The 27,331-nt window shown below is 39.8% G+C and overlaps 1 protein-coding gene across 1 annotated transcript in view; it reads left to right on the top strand.

Annotated features, from left to right (window-relative positions):
• PDE11A (phosphodiesterase 11A) overlaps positions 1-27,331 on the top strand; it is an 899,055-nt gene that overhangs the window by 792,567 nt on the left and 79,157 nt on the right. Inside the window, exons 16-17 of the mRNA XM_077448090.1 lie at positions 19,204-19,281; positions 26,148-26,211. Coding sequence (XP_077304216.1) covers positions 19,204-19,281; positions 26,148-26,211 — 142 coding nt within the window. The remainder of the gene's footprint in view (positions 1-19,203; positions 19,282-26,147; positions 26,212-27,331) is intronic.

Below are 27,331 nucleotides of genomic sequence, written 5' to 3'. Positions count from 1 at the left end.
TACACCATAAGAATGATCATAGTGGCTGTTCCACTGCTTGATAGTTCTCACAGGAGGCGAGAGGGGATGCCCCCCGCCGCCCTCCGGTGCTTCTACCGACTCGCCAATATGATCGAAGCCAGAATCTTTTTTTTTTTCAGGCTTCCCAGTCTAGAGGTGAGATGTGGGGTCTTATTGACCCCATATCTCACTGTAAAGAGGACCTGTCATGCCATATTTCTATTACAAGGGATGTTTACATTCCTTGTAATAGGAACAAAAGTGATCAAAAAAATTATTTTTGGGGAAAAAAGTGTCAAAATAAAATAAATCAAGTAAAATGAACAATAAGAAATAAAAATAAAATTTAAAGCACCCCTGTCCCCCAGAAGCGAACGCATACATAAGAACTGCCCACATATGAAAACGGTATTCAAACCGCACATGTGAGGTATTGCTGCGAACATTAGAGCGAGAGCAATAATTTTGGCCCTAGACCTCCTCTTTAACTCAAAATATGTAACCAGTAAAAAAATTGTAAGCGGCACCTATGGGGATTTTTAAGTAGCGACGTTTGGCGCCATTCCACAAGCGTGTGCAAGGGTGACATGTTAGGTATCTATTTACTCGGCGTAACTTCATCTTTCACATTATGCAAAAACATTTTTTTTTTTAAAGTTTGAAAAATTGCTGCGCAAATACCGTGCAAGATAAAAAGTTGCAATGACCACCATTGTATTCTCTAGGGTCTTTGCTAAGAAAACATATATAATGTTTTGAGGTTCTATGTAATTTTCTAGCAAATAAATGATGATTTTACATGTAGGAGAGAAATGTCAGAATTGGCCTGGGTGCTCCAGAACGCCTGATGGCGCTCCCTGCATGTTGGGGCTCTGTATGTGGTCACGCTGTGTTAAAGTCTCACACATGTGGTATCGCCATACTCAGGATTAATAGCAGAATGTGTTTTGGGGTGTAATTTGTGGTATGCATATGCTGTGTGTGAGAAATAACCTGAAAAAAAAAGGGAAAAAAAATCTTGATTTTGCAAAGAATTGTGGGAAAAAATGAGAACTTCAAAAAACTAATCATGCCTCTTACTAAATACCTTGGAATGTATTCTTTCCAAAAAGGGATCATTTGGGGGGTATTTGTACTTTTATGGCATGTTAGGTTCTCAAGATATTGGCACCATAGCTTGTGGACTCTAACTTTCACAAAGACCAAATAATATCCACCAATTTGTACTTATTTTTACCAAAGATATGTAGTAGTATAAATTTTGGCCAAAATTTATGAAGAAAAATTACTCATCTGCTAAATTTTATAACAGAAACGAAGAAAAACAAATTTTTTTACAGAATTTTTTAGTCTTTTTTCTTTTATAGCACAAAAAATTAAAAACCCAGCAGTGATTAAATACCGCCAAGAGTAATTGTCATTCAAAATGTGAGAGCACCGAAAACTGAAAATCGGTCTGGTTATTAAGGGGGTTTAAGTGCCCAGTGGTCAAGTGGTTAATGGGATAATAATGAAGCTGCTTTGCTGGTGATACTGATGGAGTTATTGCAAACACATTTTCAAAGACTTTTTTTTCTAGTGATATCAAGAATAATATTATTATGTTTACCACAACACCATTATCCCATAGTTTTTAAGATCAAAGATACAGCTATGTTGGTGTCCCTTGTCAATTTTATATTGTATTTTTTAAAATGTAACTGCCTACTCCCAAACTGTCATTTGAAGTAAAACACATAGCCAAGTATTATTCTATGCATTTTTTTTATTGTGCATTAAAAAAAAAAAAAAATTAGACATGCTATCTGCCAATAGAACTTAACCAAAAAGTGCATTCTATGCATCCAAATATATAGAAAATATAACAAATCAAATCATTATTATTCAACCAAAAAATAAAATAAAAGCCTCATGCATGTGTCCTGCTTCTTAAAATAGGGGGTCAACAATGCCAAGAGTTGGTAAAAGCGGGGGTCCGTCATACAGAAATAATTCAGAAAATCATCTGTGGGGTCCGTCATCCAGAGATAATTCAGAAAATAATCTGGATTATTCTCCTGGAGCTCCCACAGCAAAGGCATATGACATAATTGGTCATAATTAATAAAGCAACCAATTTTTGGTCCAGGAACTCCTGGACTGGACTTGGATCAAAGCAATAACTCCAAGGCCAATAATAAATAACACGTTATCTCATTCGATTCCACAACATGTCTGGTTGACGAACCGCCATTCTGAAACTAACTGAAAAGCACAAAAAGAAAAGCGCAAACTGAAAAGCGCTAAATGAAAAGCGCAAATCAACACTCACCAAATTTCTACTAACACAAAATTAGCAAAAGGTGGCGCTAAAGATCTGAAAAACCACATAGTATGTCACTATGTTCGTGTTTGTTGGCCGACGATTCCTTGCTGTTTGTATGCAAGACAAAATCCAGGCACACACGTTCGTACAAAAGTCAGAAATCCTGATCGTGTGTACGAGGCTTTTACCCTAGAGAGAAGAAAATAAAAGTCAGCAGCTACAAATACTGTAGCTGCTGACTTTTAATAAATAGCCATTTACAGTACCTGTCCAGGGATCCAGCACTGTCCTCACCTGGGCCAGTTCTTCGCTGGTCTTTAGGTCCCTGGAACCGGCATGTTTACTGTGAGAAGTCAGCTGTGATTCCTTGTGGCTTTACAGCTGGCTTCCCACTGCACTCAAAACTAGGTACCCGCTAAAAAATGTGCCAAATGTAGTAGAGAAGGGGGAGGACAAAGTGGTTAAGTTCTGCTTTAAGTTTTGCATGTGCTTACTGCACATATTGTTAGCAACTGGCATCACCACATTAGTGAGCCTGGCATATTGCAGGTGGATCTGATACAAGCTGATATTTTTTAAGGATTTCATCTGGGAAAGTTTCAGAAGTGGATCAATAATTTCCAGTACTTTATTTTGCACCCTGTGCTTCTTTGTGCTGAACATTGCTCCGAGTACTGAACCCTACATGCCATCATCTTGGCTATACATGCCCCATACCAGTGTGGTGCTGATCCTGAATCGTTGAAGCAGTAAAAACAGAAGCAGAAGCCTTTCTCTGCCAGGAGGTGAGGTGAGGATGTTTTCATATGCATCCACTGAAGGTCTCTAATAGAAAATAAATCCTTCTCTTGCATTATTACAGGAATCGGTCCTGCACTGTTAAGGATTGTGTCATATGTGAAGGAAGAACACTGTATATGAGCTAATCCTCTACATGTTCCAGAGGGTTCGGACCCTACAGAGCTGCTTCCAGGCAGCTTTCTGATACATTATCGCTCAGCTTTTCTCTGTGGCTTAGTGAGACGGTGGTTCACATTGTGATCAGGCACAATGCCCGCTAGACAGATGGGCATAAGCACAGGCAGCCAGCAGCCCATTTATGCGTGAATGTTGAGGGCAAGATTCCCAGCTACATGAATCCTAATGGCTCCCCATTGTGTTTACAAGCCTATGGTTCAGGAAAAATGCCATCACTAAAATCCATTCCCAGTCTTGTTAACTGTTTAAGAAAGAATATAAATTTCAGAGTTGCAGGAAAGAGATTGGCTGGCCTGGTGTTACGACAAAAGACTATGATACTTGCTTATGTTATACCTTATATCTCATGGCCATACATATACAGTATTTACATATGCAGTTGGGCAAAGATTGATACAATAGGCAATGTACAGTAGGCCATAGTGACAAATTGATATACTTTTCTGTAAACTATGGTTCCTTGCCCTATCAAAGTAGGCCTGGGTGTGTGGAAAATAAAATCTTGTTGATAGTTCAGAATAAAGTTTTAAACAGCTCAAAGAGTACCTTTCCCATGCCCTGGGATCCAAGGTTCCCAGTGGAACCCTGCATTTATGACTGCCACAGTTTTCGAGCACACAAAAAAAAGCATTTTGTCAGTTGTTGTGGACCATTGTTTTTCTTTCTTGGTTCACATGTATAACAAGTAAATATAATCATTTATAGATTTATATAGTCTGTTTGGACTTATAAGTGTAATTGTGCCAGTATGGAGTTGCTAAATCTGGGATGAAATCTGACATTATTATCAAATGGTTTGCTTAACTCTGTGGAAATAGGAGCTGCAGGAACTTCACTATATTACTTGTGGAAGGGATCTCATCATTACTTGTGGGTAGAGCCATATTTTCTATAACCTTCACATTGATTTGAAGTGTTACACTGTGCACGTTTAAGCCATAACATTTTTCATGTCCTGTATGATAACTATGGAAAGCTACACAGAGCCCAAAAAATCCTAGACATTTATTAACTGTGACTGGTAACTGAATGATTTTTCACTGAATGTGGGACTATCATGGAAGAAGTCTTTTCTGTATTGGAGACACTTTCTTCTGTTCATTTATATGTTGTGCCAGAACTTGAGACTCTAACCTGAGAATTCGCCAGTACCGCACTCACCCAAGACTTTGCCAGTGACTCACTCACCCAAAACCCTGCCAGTGTCACACTGAAGCCCTGTTATCTACAACCTCTTCTGAGGAAGACTTTTAGACTAACCCCTCACATACTAAAATCTCTAAATCTAATACTTTTGACTTTGTGCTGTCTGTAGTTCATGAGCTTTTCTCCCCTAGGTCTGAAACCTCCATGTTTCTTTTTGTTATGCTTGCTCTACAGTTAGTTACAAAGTCTAATTTCTTTATCAAAGATACATTTTCTGCCATTCTTTCTGTTGTTAAGCGACCATTGTACCATTCAGGTGCATAATTTGCCCCAGGATGCCCAGATGCTTTTTTTGTCCAAGTATGTCAAGACACTGCCTTTGACCAGACTCGCCCAGGCATTGCCTTTATTCAAGCAAGCCCTAAGACTGCCCATGCATGACTCTGATGTTGCTGAGCATGTCCATATACTGGGGATTCCCTCAGTAGGCTAAGTTTTAATTGGTTCTTAGGAGCTACAGTGGGTTCTGATATATGCACCTGGAGTAACCCTCAGGTCCTGATTTTCATGGGAGACACTTATGCTCTTCTGGGAATCTTGAGAGGATCTGGTTTCAGACCTTTAAGCTTGGTCTCCTGCATGCATTGCTATGTTACTGATGACTGTGCTTGCCTCCACTCAGTTGCTTCTGACCTTGTTGGTCTGTCTTCTATACAATGCCTTGAAAAAGCAAAACGCTATGTGTAGCAGAAAACTAACACTGCACATCACCCTGAATACACCATCCCCATGAAACATGGTGGTGGCAGCATCATGTTGTGGGGATGCTTTTCTTCAGCAAGGACAGGGAAGCTGGTCAGAGTTGATGGGAAATTGGATGGAGCCAAATACAGGGCAATCTTTGAAGAAAACCAGTTAGAGTCTGCAAGAGACTTGAGACTGGGGCGAAGGTTTACCTTCCAGCAGGACAACAACCCTAAACATACAGCCAGAACTACTATGGAATGGTTTAGATTAAAGCATATTCATGTGTTTAAATGAGTCAGTCAAAATCCAGACCTAAATCCAGTTGAGAATTTGTGGCAAGACTTGAAAATTGCTGTTCACGGGTGCTCTCCATCCAATCTGATAGAGCATGAGCTATTTTGCAATGAAGAATGAGCACTAATTTCACTCTCTAGATGTGCAAAGCTGGTAGAGACATACCCAAAAAGACTTGCAACTTTTAAGTGCAGTGAAAGGACTATTGATGCATGGGGGCTGAATACAAATGCACACCACACTTTTCAGATATTTATTTGTAAAAAAAATTGAAAACCATTTATCATTATCTTCCACTTTACAAATCCACACCACACTTTTCAGGTATTTATTTGTAAAACATTTTGAAAACCATTTATTATTTTCCTTCTACTTCACAATAATGTGCCACTTTGTGTTGGTCTAACACATAAAATCCCAATAAAATACATTTATGTTTTTGGTTGTAACATGACAAAATGTGAAAAATTACAAGGGGTATGAATACTTTTTTCAAGGCACTGTATGTTCTGGTTGTACTGTAGGTTCTTTTTACATAATTGAATGGACTTTGGAGCTCCTGGGTTTTGCTACGGTGACTTAGCTGACCTTGATGGTTTGTCTGTTAGTTACATTTTTGATCCTGGTGCTCCCCTTATTTCAATTTTGGGTGCTGCATGGCTGTCTTATGCCCAGTTAAGTTGTGGTTGGAGTATCCAAAGCCACTCAAAGGAAGTAGGGGGTTGTTGTCAGGCACTTACCATGCTCTGCTTGATGTATCAGCCTGTGAAAGATGCTGCTGTTCCTTGAATCCTTGTTCAATTCTAAATTTCATTGCTTTTCTACATTTGTGTGTGTTCCGTTTCCTGCAGACATGTCTGACTTTCTGCAGTACAAGTCCCTGTGTTTTGTAGCAAGAATTGTGCAAATTTTATTGTTGTAATTGTTTGTTCTGCTGGACTCTGAGGAGTGTGAGGTTGGAACCTGTCATTGATTCCAAGTTGCTTCAGTGCAAACTTCAAAATGTAGTTCATTGATAAAGCTATTGTCCTGAAGAAAGGTCTTTGGTTTCCCACTCTGATCTTCATGCCCCTCAAGTGGAGAATCTTTCAGTGACAATTCTCCAGGAGGCTGGGGCATCCACCTCCAACTAGGAGCCCTATAATGGGGGTTACTAATGCAAATCAGCAGCAGAGCTGCTCTGCTATGTCTCTCACCATGAAATCTCTTCTACCATGCTACAGCCTGTGTTGTTCCAGGATTGATATCTGTCCCTGTTTCTGATATTGCCTGTGGGCAGTGTACCACACCCCGGTTCTATCCATGGTCAGATGCTATCTGTACAGGTGTGTCTGAGGGCTGCATCCTTGTACATCCACCAGTAAAGCGCAGCATATCTTCCTACTTGGGTAGACCACACCCTTTCCAACGTAGAAAGAACAGAGGGTCCACTATCCAGTTTGTCTCCGACAATGTGGCTGCTTTCCAAAGAAAATGTTCTGGAAGACTTTGTACATCTTTTGTTCTGAAGCACCTGGAATGCATTTCATTGATTTTAAGCTGACGGTTTAGTTGGGTTACCATTGAAAATCTGTGAAACAAGTACTTTGAAATAAAAAACATAAGGTTAGATTATTGGCCAAGCTTTTTTTTAAATAATAAGACAAAAGGGGAATTTGTCTAAGGAATGCATGTTAAATCAGACACTTTCCTGGCTGGAATTAGTCTGCTCCTACCACACACTAAGTCCTAAAGCTCTTAGGGGTTCAAAAATGTTAACGCTCTAACTCAAGGAGACCTGACAGGTTGTAGACTTGTGGCATGCAGGTGAAATGCTGATGACAGTTTATTGCAAAACTTTTGTGAAACCCAAAGTTCAGCTTTAACCTTTATCTATCCAATCCTGTATCTAACGAGTCAGTCCACCCAAAACTGATATTTTAGTTTTTGGTAGAAGCTGAAGAGTTTAACCACCTGAGGATTTCTTGTAACTCTCAGGGACCCTATCCCCCTTTAGCTATGATACCTGTGCTTGAATTCCTGGGTCTGCTCCTCTCCTCTGGCCAGTATGAGGGGTTCTCCCTCTCTTATTTATTTTATATAATGGAGAAGACAAAAATGCAATCAGTCCCTACATTTTTTACTGCCTTGGAACTATGATAGTTCTACAAAAATTCAAAATTTTCTAAAGCAGGCCAAGGATAATAAAATCTGATTGTGCAATCTCTATAAAATACACTGCATAGCAGTTGGTAAATTGAACCGTATTCTATAATCAGATTGCATGGTGTGTAATCAGCTTATCAAGCTACAGATGTCTGAAATATGTATAATAATTATTGTTTTTTTATGCTGTACACTACAAGCTGTACATGCTGATCCTCAGCCAGCACATGATTGGGGCTTACAAAGCTTGATTGGGGGTTACATTTTTAGTGCATCCCACATACCTGGTGATCGACAGCTCACTGGCTGGCCACATCATTGAGGAAAGACGTATATCTACATTGATGATACAGGTGCACAAAGTAGAAAAAGTTGAAGGGAGCAAAGCACAAGTACACAGCACATTGCGTTTAGAAGACCAAAAAGTATGTTGAAATATAATAATGTATGTTTTTCTGGGCATGGTTTAATTATACTTAACCTCTACTCAATGGCTTATCTCATGCAAAAAACATGTACATCAACCATGAATTCTTTCAATATTAGCTCAACCCCCCACAAGGCTGATTCTCTAATAGTCTATACCTCCACTTGGACACTCTCCAAAACTCCAGCCTTTTTGTCATTTGCCAGATTACCAGTCAGGCCTGCTTAATGGATCAAGGATACACTAGCATAGGAGGAGTACCATGGGATGCCCATGGTCTTTTTACTGTATATTGCCAATTAAACATTTTATAAGTGCCACTATTTTGCAAGGTGGATTACCAGTTAAGGTTTATCATTTTAGTAAAATGGAGAAATTGCATTTGCTTTTATTCATTAGGACCATTACAAATACCTACTATAGTTATGTTTTCATTTTGAGTATAGGGACTCTTTAACATATAAAGTAAAATCTCCCCAAAACTCAGGTTTTCATTGACAAAGTAATGAGCTGTTTGTGGGTTAATACGTTCTTTCTGTGCGCTTGTTTACATGGCTAGACACAAGGCACAGGAGACGTACTTTGTGCCACCAGATTAGTCATTTTTGTATGGAGTGAGACTGTTCTGAGGCTGCTTGCAATTTGGTACAAATGAGCCATGCTCATTTTAAATGTCAGGGGCTGCCAGATGGGCCTGACAAATGTGATATGTGCACAGGTTCAGTGGCTACAGTGTAAACCATCTCGCAAATGAGAAAGGCTTTTCAAGATCCCTTAAAGATGCAGTTCCTTAAAAACATACAATGTGTCCATTTGATCATGAGGCCACAGATTTATCATCTCATATAGACTCCCTTGCCTTCCATCCCCTATATGTACATGTAAAATAACTCTCGCGTCTCGGTGTCTGGAACCAATGAAACACAGACACAAGCAAATTCCCTTTGAAGGTAGTGGCTTTGACATGAGGGGTGGAACTGGCTGACTCCCAAAGATTGGTCAGCCGTGACAACCATTTTCCATTATTGTTTGGTTTATATCCCCCTATCAAATGTATCCATATATGCACACATATAAGCCACTTAGTTTATGGTATTCAAGTCAAGTCAAGTATTAATTGTAATTTATAAATATAAATGGCACTGGATGAATTAGAAAATTATTTTCAACTTAGGTTCAGTGCACCTGACCAGAAATGTCTGCAAATACATAAAAAAAGGAACTAACCTATTGTATTGAATGTGTCCTAGAACCCAGACTATGAGCTAAAGGGGGTTATTTATGAAAGAAAACTCCACTGTGCACTGCAAGTGTACTCGGAAGTGCAGTCGCTCTAAATCTAAGGGGTAGATCTGAAATGAGTGGAAGCTCTGCTGATTTTATCATCCAATCATGCGCAAGCTAAAATGCTGTTTTTTTATTTTCCTTGCATGTCCCCCTCGGATCTACAGCGACTTTACTTCCAAGTGCACTTTCAGTGCAAAGTGGATTTTCCTTTAGTAAATAACCCCCAAAGTCCCAAGACTGTGATGCATTATCTCATGAGGAATTCCCGATGTCTCATAGAAAAACTTCAAAGGTGTTAAACTGATACTATTTTAAAACTGCGGCTATGATAATACTTGGCGGAGGTCCCTTACTCTCACCAGTAGATATCTGAATTGCTCTCACAGTGGCACCTACTGTACCTACAAAAAGGCGATCTTTCTGAGTGGAGTAGTACAATTCTGAGAATAGTAGAATAGTTAAATTAGATAACATTTATTTTGCTAAAACAGTGTGTATAATAAAAATAGCCATGGTTTTATTTATTATGTTTCTCCTTTTTTCATTATTGTTCAGTGGCATAGCCACTTGTTCTTTTCGCCGGGGGCATGTGTGACAGGGTGACACCACAGGAGCACAATTAACATGTTAATAACATAAATATATTAAAGTGTCTATGAGATTTTAGTAATTGGGTTTAGAGCAAGTTTAAATATACTTTTCTTTTTTTTGGGAGAGCTGAATCATTTTAACTTATATTGCATTAAATGGTAATTCCACTTTAGTGGGGGAAAAAAATGGTAAATAAACAAAAAATAATATAGCGTATACAACACAATTGATATTGTAATTGAATGTTCTTAAAATTACCTTTCCTTTTCAATCTACAGCTCTGTAATTTTCTGTAAAATGCAATGCAATATGGCTACCTGGGGGTGTTCTGTACACATAATATGTGCAGAATGCACCCCAGAAACAGAATTTCCTGCTTGTGTGATTGGCTCACCAATTTTCCCAGAAGTCTGCACTAAGATATAAGTCAGATTTCAGGCATCCCCTGCAACAAAAATTTCATTTTCGGTGAGATACTCCTAATAGGAAATCACATCTAAAGGCATGCAGGCCCAGCAGCTTTCCTCATTAGTGCCCTGCAGGTGCTGAAGCTGGTTGATAATTATGAAACCACTCCCATTAGACTCACTTTACCACATGGACACAGACAAACACACAGGGATTTCTTCAGAATAACAAAAAGTAGGAATCTGCAACAAAGTTTGTTAAAATCCTTGCAATGTACCAAGATCACCCAGAGGGGAATGTTTTTTCTCAACAAAAGTGGATTTACTCTGTTTTATATGTGCATATTTATTACCTGAGCTGCTCTCTTCCTACTTTACTATATTAACCGAGTAGCGCTGGACTGTTCTTTTTTATTGAATGGATTTGCTATTTCATAACAAATTTCTACATCCATTATGTTTGAAAAATTGTTGATACATATAAAAAAATAAGTAACCTCCTGTTTCTTGATTTATAAGTAAGTTTAAAGAATTTAAAAATGATTTTGAAATATCAGCAATGTTTTATTGAGGTTTGCCAGTAACTTTAGTTATTTGTGCAATTTCTTACATGTATCTTCTTGATACCAGTTTGAGGCCATCTAGTGGGTCTACTTGCTGTAAGCAGCCTTTGGCCCACTAAGTTGAAAGTTAGCACCTCTGGCCTGTCCAACATTTTCTGATTCTCTGCCTTCCTGTATGCACTGATCCTTGTCATGTGAAAAGTGCTCTTCAACATATAGCATAGTTATTAAGGACATTTCTCTTTAGGCTTTTAACCAACATCACTAGACCAGGACTGTTTGTAGACTACCTTTCCAACAGCTATTCTTTACACTTTTACTAGAACATATAGAAAGCACCAAATTTGCTCTATTTTATTTAAATTTTATAAATAGCCAAATATTTTATTTCTTTATATTGTTAACTTGGCAAATGTCACCAATACATACAGTGCCTTGAAAAGTAATTCATATCCGTTGAAGTTTTCCACATTTTCCATGTTACAACCAAAAATGTAAATGTATTTTATTAGGATTTTATATAATAGACCAACACAAAGTGGCACATAATTGTGAAGTGGAAGGAAAATGATAAATGGTTGTCAATTTTTTTTACAAATAAATATCTGAAAAGTGTGGCGTCCATTTGTATTCAGCCCCCCTGAGTCAATACTTTGTAGAATCACCTTTCACTGCAATTACAGCTGCAATTAAAGTCTTTTTCGATATGTCTCTTGTATGTCTATTTTGCCCATTCCTCTTTCAAAATAGCTCAAGCATAGTTACATTGGATGGAAAGCATCTGTGAACGTCAATTTTCAAGTCTTGCCACATATTCTCATTTGGATTTAGGTCTGGACCTTGACTGGGCCATTCTAATACATGAATATGCTTTGATCTAAACCATTCTAATGTAGCTCTGACTGTATGTTTAGGGTCGTTGTCCTGCTGGAAGGTGAACCTCTGCCCCAGTCTCAAGTCTTTTGCAGACTACTACAGGCTTTCTTCTAAGATTGCCCTGTATTTGGCTCCATCCATCTTCCCATCAACTCTAACCAGCTTCCCTATCGCCACTGCAGAAAAGCATCCCCACAACATGATGCTGCCACCACCATGTTTCACTATGGGAATGGTGTATTCAGGGTGATGTGCAGTGTTCGTTTTTCGCCACACATAGCGCTTTGCTTTTAGGCTAAAAAGTTCAATTTTGGTCTCATCTAGCCAGAGCACATTTTTCCACATTTGCTGTGTCCCCCACATGGCTTCTCACAAGCTGCAAACAGGACTTCTTATGGCTTTCTTTCAACAATGGCTTTCTTCTTGCCACTCTTCCATAAAGGGCAGATTTGTGGACAGCATGACTAATAGTTGTCCTGCGGACAGATTCCCCCACCTGAGCTGTGGATCTCTGCAGCTCCTCCAGAGTTACCATGGGCCTCTTGGCTGCTTCTCTGATTAATGGTCTCCTTGCCCAGCCTGTCAGTTTAGGTGGACGGCCATGTCTTGGAAGGTTTGCAGCTGTGCCATACTCTCTCAATTTTTGAATGATGAATTGAACAGTGCGCAGTGAAGTGTTCAAAGCTTGGGATATTTTTTATAACCTAATCCTGCTTTAAACTTTCCCGCAACGTTATCCCTGACCTGTTTGGTGTGTTCCTTGGCCTTTATGATTCTGTTTTTTCTGTTGTGGTTTGACAACACAAAACATTTTTGTGGAGTGTGTGGTGTAAGCCCTACCCAGTGTCTTTTGCTAAACTTCTCAATCATTCCTACTTCTACAGCATAAAGGCTAATTATTCTGTAATCCAAGATAAGAAATGGAGGGCTTTTTTAGATAACATGAGAGGTGCGGAGAGGACATTGTACAACTCTGAATTTCTGACATCAAGTTGTTTTTTGTTTGCACTTATCAAACAGATACCACAGAATGCTTCTAATGGTATATTAAATAGACCAAAAGGAAGGACATAAGAGAAGTTCATTGTTAGGGTGTGCATACACTTAATGCAGGACTAAACTGTAACTTTAACTATTGCAGTATAGTGACTCAAGAAAACTCACCAGTCTTGTCAAACTAGACTTGACTAAAATGGTCCTTTTTTAATTACACCACTAGTGATTGTAAATCATTGGTTTTAAACACCACTTGCAATTAACTTCCCCATGCGTTAGTCTGTGCCCTTTCCATTCTAATATTAGACTTGCAAATTATCACCAGTGGAATACTAGGGGCCAGGTGATATGAAAGTGCAAATGACAAATTGCCTTTGCTTTGTAAAAGTTCAGATAATTGATTTTGTGAAAGAGGCACCACAAAACTTCAAATGAGTCCATTGAAGCTCCGAGTCTTGTGATTAATGGAATATAAAATATAATGGTGTAGATTTAATACGTTGTGAATGTTTCTACTCTGTGTACAAATAGCTTTGGCACTTTCTTTTTTTTTTTTTTTGGGGTGGGGGGGGACTGGTTTCGTTGTTTTGCATTAAAAAAAAAAAAATGTTTGCAACAACCTGTACTTTAACGGCTTCCCACCCGCCGCATGTCATATGGTGTCATCGGGTTTAAGCAGTGATATCTAAATGATGCCTGCAGCTACAGACATCATTCAGATATCTTCTTTTTCAGCCAGCGATCTCCTACACCATAAGAATGATCATAGCGGCTGTTTAGCTGCATGATCATTCTTACAGGTGGCAAGAGGGTAATTCTTCCCCCTTCTGCCACCCTCTGGTGCTTCTACTGACTCACCCCTGCCATCTGTGAGTCAGAGAAGGGAACCGCTGGCGGTTCTGACTATAGAGATTTCCGGAGGCTGGGTGTGATGTTATAATGTCACGCCCGGCCTCTCCATTCGATAAAATGGTGCCGCCTCAGCTGGGTGAGATGTGGTGACTTATTGACCCCATATTTCACTGTAAAGAGGACCGGTCATGCTTATTCCTATTACAAGGTATGTTTACATAAAAAATAAATAAATAAAATAAAATAAAATAAAAAGTGTTAAACTATAAAAATAAAAATAAAATTAACAATTAAAAAAAAAAAAATTGAAAGCACTCCTGTCCCCGTGTGCTCGCACACATAAGCAAACTCATACATAAGTTGCTCCCACTTATGTAAACGGTGTTCAAATCAGACATGTGAGGTATTACCCCGAACTTTAGAGTGAAAGCAATAATTCTAGCCCTGAATCTCCTCTGTAACTTAAAACCTGTAACCAGTAAAAAAAATTCAATAGTCGCGGGATTTTTAAGTACCAAAGTTCGGCGCCATTTCATGAGGGTTTGCAATTTTGAAGCGTGAGATGTTAGGTATCTATTTACTCGGCGTAATATTATCTTTTACATGTAGCTAACTTTACTGTTTTGGGTTTTTTTAATGCATAAAACAGTTTTTTGTTTTTTTTCAAAAACAAATGCGTTTGAAAAATTGCTGCACAAATACTGTGCGAGATAGAACATTTCAATGACTGCCATTTTGTTCTCGAGGGTCCCTGTTTGTGGGTTCTATGTAATTTTATAGCAAAAATAATTATAATTTTTACATGTAGGAGATAAATGTCAGAATTCGCCTGGTAGGCAAATGGTTAAAGCGGTGTTCTGCCCACCGCTGCAAAAATTAAAAGCCAGCAGCTACACATACTGCAGCTGCTGGCTTTTAATAATAGGACACTTACCTGTCCTGGAGTCCAGCGATCTGATGTTTCCAGCAGCTATCAGGTGCATGCCGCTGCCATTGCAGGAAGGGAACCAGGCCTTACGGCTTTACAATGGGAATCCTACTGTGGATTTGCGAGGCTCCGCTCCTCTCTCTAACTGGGCCGCGGCCCAGACTCCCATAAGTGGGAACAGGATACCTTTCAAACACAGGGATCCATTCCCCTCCGAAAGGTGCCAAATGTGGCACCTGAGGAGGGAGGAGACAAATATGCGGATGTTCCATTTTTGGGTGGAACTCCGCTTTAACTAAGTCATAATCTGAAATATTGAATCGCAGTTTGCTGCATCACACAGCAAAAAGGCTTTCCCCCATGTTGTTAAAGTGAAGTTCTGTCTGCCCCTTTAAAAATTAAAAGTCTGCAGCTACACATACTGTAGCTGCTGACTTTAAACATTAGGACACTTACCTGTCCTGTAGTCCAGCGATGTTGGCACTGCAGCTGATGTTTCTATCGGCTTGTCGGGTGCTTCCACTGCCATTGCGGGTATGGGAATCCAGTAGTGTAGCCTTTCGGCTTCACGACTGAGTCCTTACTGAGGGCTGCGCTCTCTCAATGGCCCAGCAGAAGAGGAGGGAGGAGGACGGGGACCGAGCTACTGAGGTAATTGGCCATGGCCCGTTCTCCCGGAAGTGGGAACAGGATACCTGGAAAATATACCAGTCTTGTTGTTTTTTTCCTAAAAATGTTTTAAAATATTGGTTCATGGTCATTTTAGTGTAGCTAAAGCCAAAACTTTCCTTTAAGTTTTTGGTATAATGTTAAAAAGTTAGAAACCTATTTAATACTGGCTATGTCCCTGATGGGGACATTCTCCTTCTTAGTTCATCCTGGTTGCCTGACAGGAGTTTAAACTGTTCCTTACTTGATCCCAAAAAAAGTTTTGGCTTTAATTATACTTTAAGCTGTACCACTGATTTATTTATATTTCATTTAAAATTATACTTGTGTCATAAGGGCTCATTCATACGTGTCTAAAATCTTGAGTTTAAATGCATACAATGTATAGTTTTGTACGCATCTAAATGCAGCAATTATAGAAACGAATGGGGCCATATTCACTTCTGCATCTACAAATGAAAATATGCTCCACATTTATGTATTATTACAGGTATTTATATAGCAATGTCAATTTATACAGTGCTTTACATATATATTTTACATTCACACCAGTCCCTGCTCTTAGGAGCTTACTGTGTAAGGTCCCTAACTCATTTATACATGTAGCACTGTCCACATAGGGCTTGCTGAGTGTTGGCTTCATAGGTCTCTCCTTGGTTACCTGCAGCTGGTTGCCAATGGTTCCCACTTAGGTGCAGAGGATTTCTTGCTTTGTTGCTGAGGGCTTCCACTGTTGCTAGGGGGATTCCTATTTGGTTGCTAAGGATTTTCCCACTATGTTGCTGTTGGCTCCTTGTTGTTCCACACCTTACTCACGTTTGCTCATTACTCAAAGACCAGTCCAAGGTATTTGGGTTTTTATATTTATTTGGAACTTAGATGGGAGAAGAGATGAGTGGGATTCTCCAACAAGGACTATTCACAAGAAATGAGGACTTGGCCTCACCAGATTGGTAGTAGAAGCAGTCACACTGCTTTGACCATGCAGGCACATGTATGGAAGGGTTAAATCTTCTTGCTCTCACTAGCAGCAGAGTTAATGCACTAAATTATCTTCAGGATACTATCTAGAATCCCCTTTACTGACACCCGTCCACCGAGTCTTCTAGCTGAAGAAGGCTACCCTCACTCGACAGGCCCCAAAGACACAGATCTGTACTCACAGTAGGCAGAATCAGATCCTTCCTGGTGTCTGCCTTCCAGTCAGCTTTGCAGGACCTCTGGGTTCAGCTTCTCTCTGGCACTCTAGGCCCCTGGGTCAACCACACAGGGCTGCATGACCTCCACAGAGGAGAGTGCAGCCGCCCCTCTCCCTCCTAGGCACTGTTCCCCAGCTTAACTAACTCTGAGCACATGTACTCTGACCTTATATACAGTATCCCACAATGCAGCACTTTGCTTCTGCCAATTGCCAGGGATGTAACAAAGCCTGTACACTCACTTGCCAGGTCCACTCCCACTGTCCAATATGCCTCCCTATTGAACCAGTACGGGACAGTCAGGACAAGCTGAGCTGCACCTGAGTACAAATGAGCAGACCTAACCAATAGATCCTGCTCCCTGGTAGGCAGAGAGCACACTAAGTTTTACCTAACCATCTTCCTGGTAAGCAGACCAAAAACTATACTCTCTTCTAGCACCTACCTAGGAGGGTGCCACACACATGCTAGGGCCAATTTGGGCAGGAGCCAATTAACCTACCAGCATGCCTTTGGAGTATAAGAGGAAAACAGAATACCCAGAGGAAACCCATCTAGGCACAGGGAGAACATGAAAACTCCAGGCAGGTAGTGTCGTGGTTGGGATTTGAACCAACAAACCTAATGCTGTTATGCAGGAGTGCTAACCACTTAGCCCCTCACATTTAGAGGTATGCAAAATTAGTAGGAGTCATCTGTGTCTGGGGGCTTAGATTTTCTGTGCATGCGTGTAAACTTGTATAAGCAAATCGTACATGTCCATACTCTGTACATGGTTAAACGCCTCTAAATTTGCCTAAACACAAATATTTTACCCATGACTATGAAATGGGACAGTCTGGTTGGGCAGGCCAATTGTTTTTATGCTATATGCGATCTGTCTGTAATTGTCTATTTAAATTGTGGTGACCTCTGTCATATGGACTAAAGTAAATGGAGCAACATTCTCTTAAGGTGGAAGGAAACCCTAACTATAACTATTCTTAAACTGTCCCCCTCCCCCCTACCTATCCTGCCTACCCTGTATTAAAAAAAAAAAAAATGATGTGTGTGCTTATTTATTTTTGAATCTACTCTATCCAGGCCACGTGATCAAACAGCTCTCTGTAAGGGCTCTTTCACATGGGAGATGTGATCAGGTTCGCCTCTTAGTTATTCAGGTGGACCTGATTGGCAGGTCCATGCATTCTACGGACTGTCTGTGTTCTCTTCCAATTAGGTGGAGTGGATCCGAGGCAGTCAGGTGTACATGGCAGTCTCTTGGCCGCCTATAGAGCAGAGCAAGCTCTGTCCGTGTCCACGCAGCATTAACTGAGCAGACACAGACATGTTATCCGCTCTGCTCTGCTCCAATCAGCAGGGGATCAGTGGGCAGATGCCCTGCTGATCGAAATAGAAGGCCCCCTAGGAAGCACTCGACAACAGCTCTAAATTCTAGGAGCTGTGATATCACCCATATGCTCCCATGGCCCAGCCGTTGTCCGCGCTCTCTCCTCTCCCCTGCAGAAGCTGCTCACCGACACAGGGGAGCCAGCGCAGGGGAATCACATGATTGGACTGGACTGGGGCTGATAAAAAATAGATACAATAAAATAGTATACATCTTTTTTATACAGGTAAGACTGGATAGGTAGGAGGAGGGGGAGGGAAAATTGTAAGAATAGTTATTGTTAAGCTTTTTTCCACTTTTAAAGTGCTGTGTAGTATGTTGATTTTTTATGATTGTATTTTTACATCATAAATGCCTTATTAATATATTATTTTATTATTGGATTATGCTTTTCTCTCATGTACTACCCCTAGGGGATTGTGACATTCAATTTATTTACATTCCATACAACTTCTTTATACACCCACATGCCTCAATTAAAGTCCCAACTTTACCCCCTTTTTTTCTTGTTTACATGTGTAGTATGTTGGCTCTTAGTAAATGAAAGATAACATACAAAACGTATTTTATGTTACATCACCTCGTGGACCTTTATAACCAAAGAGAATTATGGGGGATACCATTAGCTGAATGTTAGTTACCTGGCTGTGTAATACTTTTGAGCCATACACCTAGAATACACAAAAAGAGCTAATGAGTTTTTTTAGAATTGTCAGGAATCCTTATATCTTACATGTTCCTCATCAGTGACTTATAGCAATTAAGCCAGGTAACTAGCGTTTTCCAAGTAGGTGTCAGTACAGTAATGGTAGATTATATATTTTTTCCCATGACATGGTTCTGTACAAATAATATGTTCACCAAAAAAAAAAGAAACATTTTTGATGTAGTGTAAGAGGTTACGTGATTGTCTATTTGCTTCTATTATTGAGTCTGGGGTGAAGATTAATGTATATTTAACAACTAAGCAACTATTTAAAACAAAAGTGAACAAAAAATTACGTCTTCCTTTTTGAAGACCGTTTTATAAAATATTAAAGGCCTCTATGTATCACTTTGTATGAGCAAGAACCATTTTTACTCCAGTGGCCAGAACTGTCTCGTCTATGTATTACTGGCAGACGTGTCTAATGGATGATATCAAGTAGCTAGCGAATGTGTTAAAAGGTCTTTGCTGGTACATCTTATACTGTAGAATGGCAATTTTCGTTTTTTTTGTAGGATACCTCCATAGGGAGGGCGGTATGTTACACTGAACCCAGACTCTGATCCATCTTGATAAATTGTCATGATAACATTGTCAGCTACAAGTGGCAAACAAATCTCATAGCATCACATCCTATAAAAATCTCTATTTTTACATCTCTGATCCCATTAACCTGCCTATGCTCTGTGTTTTGCAGGAGGCGAAATGAGTTTTTCGGACTGGTCAGTAAAGGAGACTACAACTGGAATGTTAAAAATCACAGAGATATATTTAGGTAAAACGAAGATACAAGAATTGATGTTGTGTTTGCCATGTTTTGCCATATAATGTACAAAATAATAACACTAATGTATTGAATTTATATTGGATGATATGCTAAAGGACATATATTTAAAAAAAAAAAAAAAATCTGAAATCTGGTAAAACCAAACTGAGCATATAAAAGAATATAAAGTTGTCTTTACTAAAAATGTCAAACCAATCATCAGAATGTAGGCAGCTGAAGTTACATCTAAATCTTACACTTGGTCAAGCCCCCAGCCTTCTAGACCAGACTCTATTGATCAATGAAATACAATAAAGGAGATGGATTTAGGGCCAGGTTTTGACTGGTTTACCAAAGGACACTTCTTCATATGCATTTTATCATATCCTGAGATTGCATTGTCTAGGCTTTGACGGATTTACTTCCAGAAGATCTGCTTTGTTTAAACTCATTATATATATATTTATGTGTGTATATATATATATATATATATATATATATATATATATATATATATATATATATATATATATATATATATATATATACACACACACACACACACACACACACACACACACACACACACACACACACACACACACACACACACACATATATATATATATATATATATATATATATATATATATATATATATATATATATATATATATATACATACACACACATATATATATATATATATATATATATATATAGTATATAGTATATATCAAACTTCAGTTTTTATGTGTACAGTACAATTTCTGTGCTGTCACCCTTGTAGCCATTGTACAAATATCCTAAAGGATAGTCAAAATAAAAAAAATGAAAAATGAACAGTGTAAATACCCTAACCTTATATACACTATATTAGCAAAAGTATTGGGACACCTGCCTTTACACACACACATGAACTTTAGGAGCATCCCAGTCTTATGCCCTGTACACACGATCGACATTCGGACCACAAAATCAGTCTGAATTTTTCTGACAGATTTTGGCCGAAACTTGTGTTGCATACACACGGTCGCACAAAGTTGTCGGAAAATTTGATCGTTCTGAACGAGGTGACGTCAAACATGTACGTCGGGACTATAAACTAGTCAGTAGCCAATAGCTTTAGTCTCTTAGTTTATTCTGAGCATGCGTGGCATTTTGTCCGTCGGAATTGTCTACACACGATCGGAAATTTATGCGATCGGATTTTGTTGTAGGAAAATTTTAGATCCTGCCCTAAAATCCGACGGAAAAAGTCAGATGGAGCCCACACATGATTAGATTTTCCGACAACATGATCCGATCGCACATTTTTCTGTCGGAAAATCCGACCCTGTGTACAGAGCATTGGCCTGTAGGGTTCATTATTCATTTGGCCCACCCTTTGCAGCTGGAGCAGTTTCAACTCTTCTGGGAAGGCTGTCCAGGTTTAGGAGTGTGTCTATGGGAATGTTTGACCATTCTTCCAGAAGCACATTTGTGAGGTCAGGCTCTGATGTTGGATGAGAATGCCTGGCTCGCAGTCTCCGCTCTAATTCATCCCAAAGGTGTTCTATTGGGTTGAGGTCGGGACTCTGTGCAGGGCAGTCAAGTTCCTCCACTCCAAACTCGCTCATCCATGTCTTTATTGAACTTAAAGCGGTGTTCTGCCCCCAAAAAAAAATGAAAAGCCAGCAGCTATACATTGGAGCTGCACGATTCTGGCTAAAATGGGAATCATTTACTTAGAAGATAGATCACGTTTCTCGTGCCGTAACATCATCTTTCACATTAAAACAAAAAAAAATTGGGCTAACTTTACTGTTTTTTTACTTTTTTCTTATTCATTGAAGTGTATTTTTTCCCAAAAAATTGCCTTTGAAAGACCGCTGGGCAAATACAGTGTGACATAAAATAAGGCAGCAATTGACATTTTATTCCCTAGGGTCTCTGCTAAAATATATATAATGTTTGGGGGTTCCAAGTAATTTTCTAGCAAAAAATATTGATTTTAAAAAGCAAGTGTCAGAAAAAGATTTAGACTTTAAGTGGTAAAACTTCCTGCATTTACACGTTAAAAATTTGGCAGACTGCCTGGATTTTTTTTCACACAGAAGTTTATTCCTTTGATCTAAGAAGAAAGAGTTAGTTACAATGTTTCATTTTAAAAACTTGGCAGACTACCCAGATGTTTTCTTTTGACAGCTGAGTGAGCAGATAAGTGTCTCCACTTGTTATATGAAAGAATCCGTAAAATACGCAATAGAGATCGTCAAGGGGGTTGAATCGAAATCATAATTTGCTAACGATTAATTGTGCAGCTCTACTACACATACTGCAGCTGCTGGCTTTTAATAATAGGACACTTACCTGTCCTGGAGTCCAGCAATGTCGGCACCACAGCTGATGTTTCCATCACCTGTCGGGTGCTGCCACCGCCATTGCGGGTAAGGGTACCCGGCAGTGTAGCCTTACGGCTTCACAGTGGGAACCCTACTGCGCATGCTCAAGGCTCTGCTTCTCTCTCCTACTGGCCCGGCGACAGGGAGAGGAGGTGGGAGCCCCACGGAAATGTCACGGGCTGCAGCCGGGATTCCTGGAAGTGGGAACAGGATACAGTACCTGTCAACGATGGGTATCCTGTCCCCCCTCCCCCGAAAGGTGGCAATTGTGGCATCAGAGGGGGAGAGGAGACAAATGAGCATAATTTGGGTGGAAAAGGCTTTAAAAAAAAAATTATCATCATATGAACATAAATCGATTAAAGAAGCTTACTCCATATATGACCAAAGTCATATCAACACCAAAAATCGGCATCATAGTCCACGCGCATGTGAAAATGCCCACCAGTTGAAAAAAGTGAAGCAAAGTCCATCACATAAGTATAATATAAAGTCAACGATAATCCTTTGTGGTTTCCACCCAATCTTTTCACCCCCCTTGTTAATAGTCGAAGATAGGCATGCTGAAAAAACATTAAATTGGTCTTAAACTCTCCAAAGCAGCTGTCAGATTTGCAAATTCTCCCATATACAGCTCAGCCAATCAGAGAGGATGCAGACATCATTGTGTAATATGTATAACGTTTACTTAAAGCATTAAAACATAAAAATTCAAATCCTTGAAATATCGGAGAACACCACAATACTTCCAGCACTTGCATCTCAACAGTCCTTGCGTGATGACCTCACAAAGTCCTGGCTTTGCGGATTCTTTAAAGAGAACAGTATCTAATTCCAAAACATTTTGTTATATGTCGGATAGGGCAGGAAATGGTTGAAACCTCTGTCAGTTGTGTATATTATGGGGTTGATTTACTAAAGGCAAATAGACTGTGCACTTTTGCAAGTGCAGTTTCTCCAGAAAAATGAGGAGGAGTGCTGCTGACTTCAATTATGCAATAATGTGCAAGCAAAAATGCTGTATTTTTTGTTTGTTTTGTCTTTTTTCATTGCATGGGATTGGGTGTTCTTTGTAAAGTGAAGCTTTACCTTATTTACTAAGTTCTGGAGCAACTACACTTGCAGAGGGCAACTTCATTTGCAAAAATGCACAGTCTATTTGCCTTTAGTAAATCAACCCCTTTGTGTTTTATATGAGAGATTTCACTTTACTCTCTTCTCCTTACAATACTATAGGAAATTAAACCTCTCTGGCAGTATGATTATTTCAGATTTTTGATGTTCAAAGCGGTACATTGTTTTGCATGGAAATCTAGCGTTTTATATTGTAGCCCTGTAATTCTTAGGAATAACACACTAAAATCTATCCAAACAAGAATCTAGTAGACATCCCGGGTATGATAAAGTTTGAAACACAAAATCATAAATTATAATATAATAAATAACTATAAATAATTATAATAAATAATAATATAATAATAAAAAATTATTCAATATTGTTATAAAATCAAAAACACTGAAATTTGCTCAGTTGCAGAATTGTCGCTGTCGTTACTTTCAGTGTTTGATGATGGATTTCCCCACAAATCACTATCACTCAGTTCTGCAAGTAATTCTAATTTATTATCGCTGTTTTCTAGATGGCCTAAACCACTTTTGATGTAAAGGGACGGTTTTGGTTGCTATGGACAATCTCCAATTTCCAGGCAGAAAGAACAGTATTTGTAAGATAAAACTACATGCAGAGCACTGGACAAACCACTAGGGACAAAAAGGATGTGAAATAATTTGATACAGTAATGCAATCTGTAAGATTATAGTGTACTGTATATGTATTGTGTTTTTAACTTTTTGAATTTGGCGCCGTGCTACGTCCCCGTAGATCAAGTGGAGGACACAGCTCGCACACAGCGGGGAGACATCGCAGGATCCTGGGGACAAGGTAAGTAACTTTGCCTGCGATGCAATCCTTAGGCTACTTTTGCACTGAGGTGCTGGGCGCTTTACTGTCGTTTTAGCTGCACTTTTCCACCGCTAGCATGGCAGTTTTAACCCCCGCTAGCAGCCGAAAAAGGGTTAAAACCGCTAAGTACCGATGCAGCGGCGCTTTGCAGGCGGGTTTGGAGCGCTGCCCCATTTTTTTAAATGGGAAGGGGTGCTTTAGGAACGGTAAATACACCGCTCCTACAGCGCTTCAAAGATGCGGCTTGCAGGACATTTTTCAGCGCCCTGCAAGCGCACCGCTCCAAGCGGGCTCCAGAGGGCTTTCACACTGGAGAGACAGCAGCGGCTGTTTGAGGGCGCTTTGCAGGCACTATTTTTAGCACTCTAGCGCCTTAGTGTGAAAGGGGCCTAAGTGTGGCCCAGGGTTACCGCTTTTGGTAGTGAAAATTCACCCCGAGCCACACTTGGGAATTCTGCCAGGGAGGTTAAGGAAACCTAACCAAAGTGAGGTAAAGTGCCCTTTGGAAGTTTTTGTATTGCTAATAAGGGTCACCAGGACAAATAGAGAGAAAATCTGCCTTGTGGGGACACGGACAGCAATACAAACCTGACAGAGGTTATAAAATGTATCCACTCTAAAACAAAGCTTTTATTCCTTAAGTTAACTAAAACTTAACTAAACAATATCATTGCTTCACCCTAAAACTGTTGCCGCTGTTACTATGTGCGTTAGCAGTTGGAAGTTTGCGCACATTTTTACTGCCAGCTAGCAGCATTCACATAGGAGTGGGTGAGATGGCTCTTAAACCACCTGATTGCTGGTATACACCTGTATCGGAGGTCTGATAGACCCTTGATGCCTCCTCCTTGTCACCTGCACTATGCTGTAACATATAGGAGGCTTTTCACCCCCCTTATAATAGGCTTATAAATATAACAGTTAAAGTGACGCAAAACTCTGGATTAAAAATACATTTTTTAAGTACTGTATGTATTCTTAACTCAGAAAAGTAACTTCTGTTATTTTAAGCCTCCTCCAAATCTCCAAATTCCGTTTTTTTTCCTGTTGTTTTTCTTTCTTTGCTCCTGTTATCCGACCTGGAGGATGAGGTAAACAGTTCAATCTCTGTATTTGCGGACGATACTAAGCTAAGCAGGGCAATAACCTCTCCCCAGGATGTGGAAACCTTGCAAAATGATCTGAACAAATTAATGGGGTGGACAACTACATGGAAAATGAGGTTCAATGTAGAAAAATGTAAAATAATGCATTTGGGTGGCAAAAATATGAATGCAATCTATACACTGGGGGGAGAACCTCTGGGGGAATCTAGGATGGAAAAGGACCTGGTGGTCCTATTAGATGATAGGCTCAGCAATGGCATGCAATGCCAAGCTGCTGCTAACAAAGCAAACAGAATATTGGCATGCATTAAAAAGGGGATTCATTCCAGAGATAAAACAACAATTCTCCCGCTCTACAAGACTCTGGTCTGTCCTCACCTGGAGTATGCTGTCCAGTTCTGGACACCAGTCCCCAGGAAGGATGTGCTGGAAATGGAGCGAGTACAAAGAAGGGCAACAAAGCCAATAAAGGGTCCAGAGGATATTAGTTATGAGGAAAGGTTGCAAGCACTGAACTTATTCTGTCTGGAGAAGCCGCTTGAGTGGGGATATATGAATTTAATTTACAAATACCATACTGGTGACCCCACAATAAGGATAAAACTTTTTCGCGGAAGGGAGTTTAACAAGATACATTGCCACTCATTAAAATTAGAAAAAAAGAGGTTTAACCTTAAACTACGTAGAGAGTTCTTTACTGTAAGAGCAGCAAGGATTTGGAATTCCCTTCCACAGGCGGTGGTCTCAGCGGGGGGCATCGATAGTTTCAAAAAACTTTTAGATAAGCACCTGAACAACCACAACATACAGGGGTATACAATGTACTGACATATAATCACACACGTAGGTTGGACTTGATGGACTTGTGTCTTTTTTCAACCTCACCTACTATGTAACTATGCATGGACTCTATCCCTTACAGAACAGCCATAGAGAAAGCGATGCCAGGCTTCACCTTCTTTAATGTACAAGGTGGCCAGCTATGATCCTGTCTGGAGCCGGTCGGATGTGTTGCGCTGTGTGTGGAATGAGCAGCGGTAGAGAGATTAGATACAAAGTCTAGGGGTGCCAGAATTTTGTTTAAAGCTGAACCTGCCCTTTAAATAAACTGCTAAAATCCCAGCAGAACGCATTTATTTATATGCATAATTACATATTGACCTGGGGAGAAATAAATAAAATGTCAGTGTAGATTTAAGAGAGTTAGTGAACATCTGCATAAAGCAAAACATCATTCATCAATTTTATTATTATAAATGGGCATTATTTTTTTACATTGGAATTCTCGGGAACACCATGGACTGTAGGCACAGGTATGGCAGACACCATACTGATATAATGATATATAACAGCGCTGTGGGTGAAGGACACTCGCTTAGTATGTTTGCAGTATGTTTGCTTTGATCCACTTCTCTCTTTCAGATCAATGCTAATGACAGCATGTGACCTTGGAGCTGCAACCAAACCGTGGGAGATCTCAAGACAGGCAAGAGTTGATTTATTACTCGATAGGGGAGGAACTTGCTGATGGGACAATGTTATAATAGGATATGACTTACAAAACTCCAACATAAAGATTTCACCTTTCTTATAGACAAAGTGGTGTATTTTATTCCTCCGTAGTTATATCTATTTATATTCCTGACGGTATAACTATAGGAATTTAGGGAGATTCGCCCTTTCTATTTGTCCTGTTTATCATTATCAAAGAGAGTAAAAAAGAATCCCACATTTTGGGTTGTCACCAGAACTGAAATAGAGCGTACTTTTTCCAATGGGGACACTAATTCTAGTGACAAAGACGGAATCCCACACTTTGGAGGGATTTCCTTTTACTTTCTGTTTGGTTATGGGACAGGAAGTAAAGGGAAGCTTCCCCAATGGAACACAGATGGCAAAAAAAAAACCTGACGGGTTATAAAATAGCTACCAACTGTCCCTGATTTCGAGGGACTGTCCCTGATTTCAAGGGACTATCCCTGATTTCGAGGGACTATCCCTGATTTCGAGGCACTGTCTCTGATTTCGAGGGACTATCCCTGATTTTGAGGGACTGTCTCTGATTTTGAGGGACAGTCCCTGATTTTGAGGGACTGTCTCTGATTTCGAGGGACTGTCCCTGATTTCGAGGGACTGTCCCTGATTTCGAGGCACTGTCTCTGATTTCGAGGGACTATCCCTTATTTCGAGGGACTGTCCCTGATTTTGAGGGACTGTCTCTGATTTCGAGGGACTGTCTCTGATTTCGAGGGACTGTCTCTGATTTCGAGGGACTGTCCCTGATTTCGAGGGACTGTCTCTATTTTCAAGGGACTGTCTCTGATTTTGAGGGACTATCCCTGATTTCGAGGGACTATCCCTGATTTCGAGGCACTGTCTCGGATTTCGAGGGACTATCCCTGATTTCGAGGGACTGTCTCTGATTTTGAGGGACAGTCCCTGATTTTGAGGGACTGTCTCTGATTTTGAGGGACAGTCCCTGATTTTGAGGGACTGTCTCTGATTTCGAGGGACTGTCTCTGATTTCGAGGGACTGTCCCTGATTTCGAGGGACTGTCTCTGATTTCGAGGGACTATCCCTGATTTCGAGGGACTGTCTCTGATTT

Source organism: Lithobates pipiens, unplaced genomic scaffold, assembly GCF_037356315.1.
Source record: "Lithobates pipiens isolate NorthernLeopardFrog02 unplaced genomic scaffold, aLitPip1_a1.2 Scaffold_22, whole genome shotgun sequence".
Classification (NCBI taxonomy): domain Eukaryota; kingdom Metazoa; phylum Chordata; class Amphibia; order Anura; family Ranidae; genus Lithobates; species Lithobates pipiens.
Note: the sequence above shows the minus strand (reverse complement) of the source record. Positions and strands in the feature narration are given on the sequence as shown.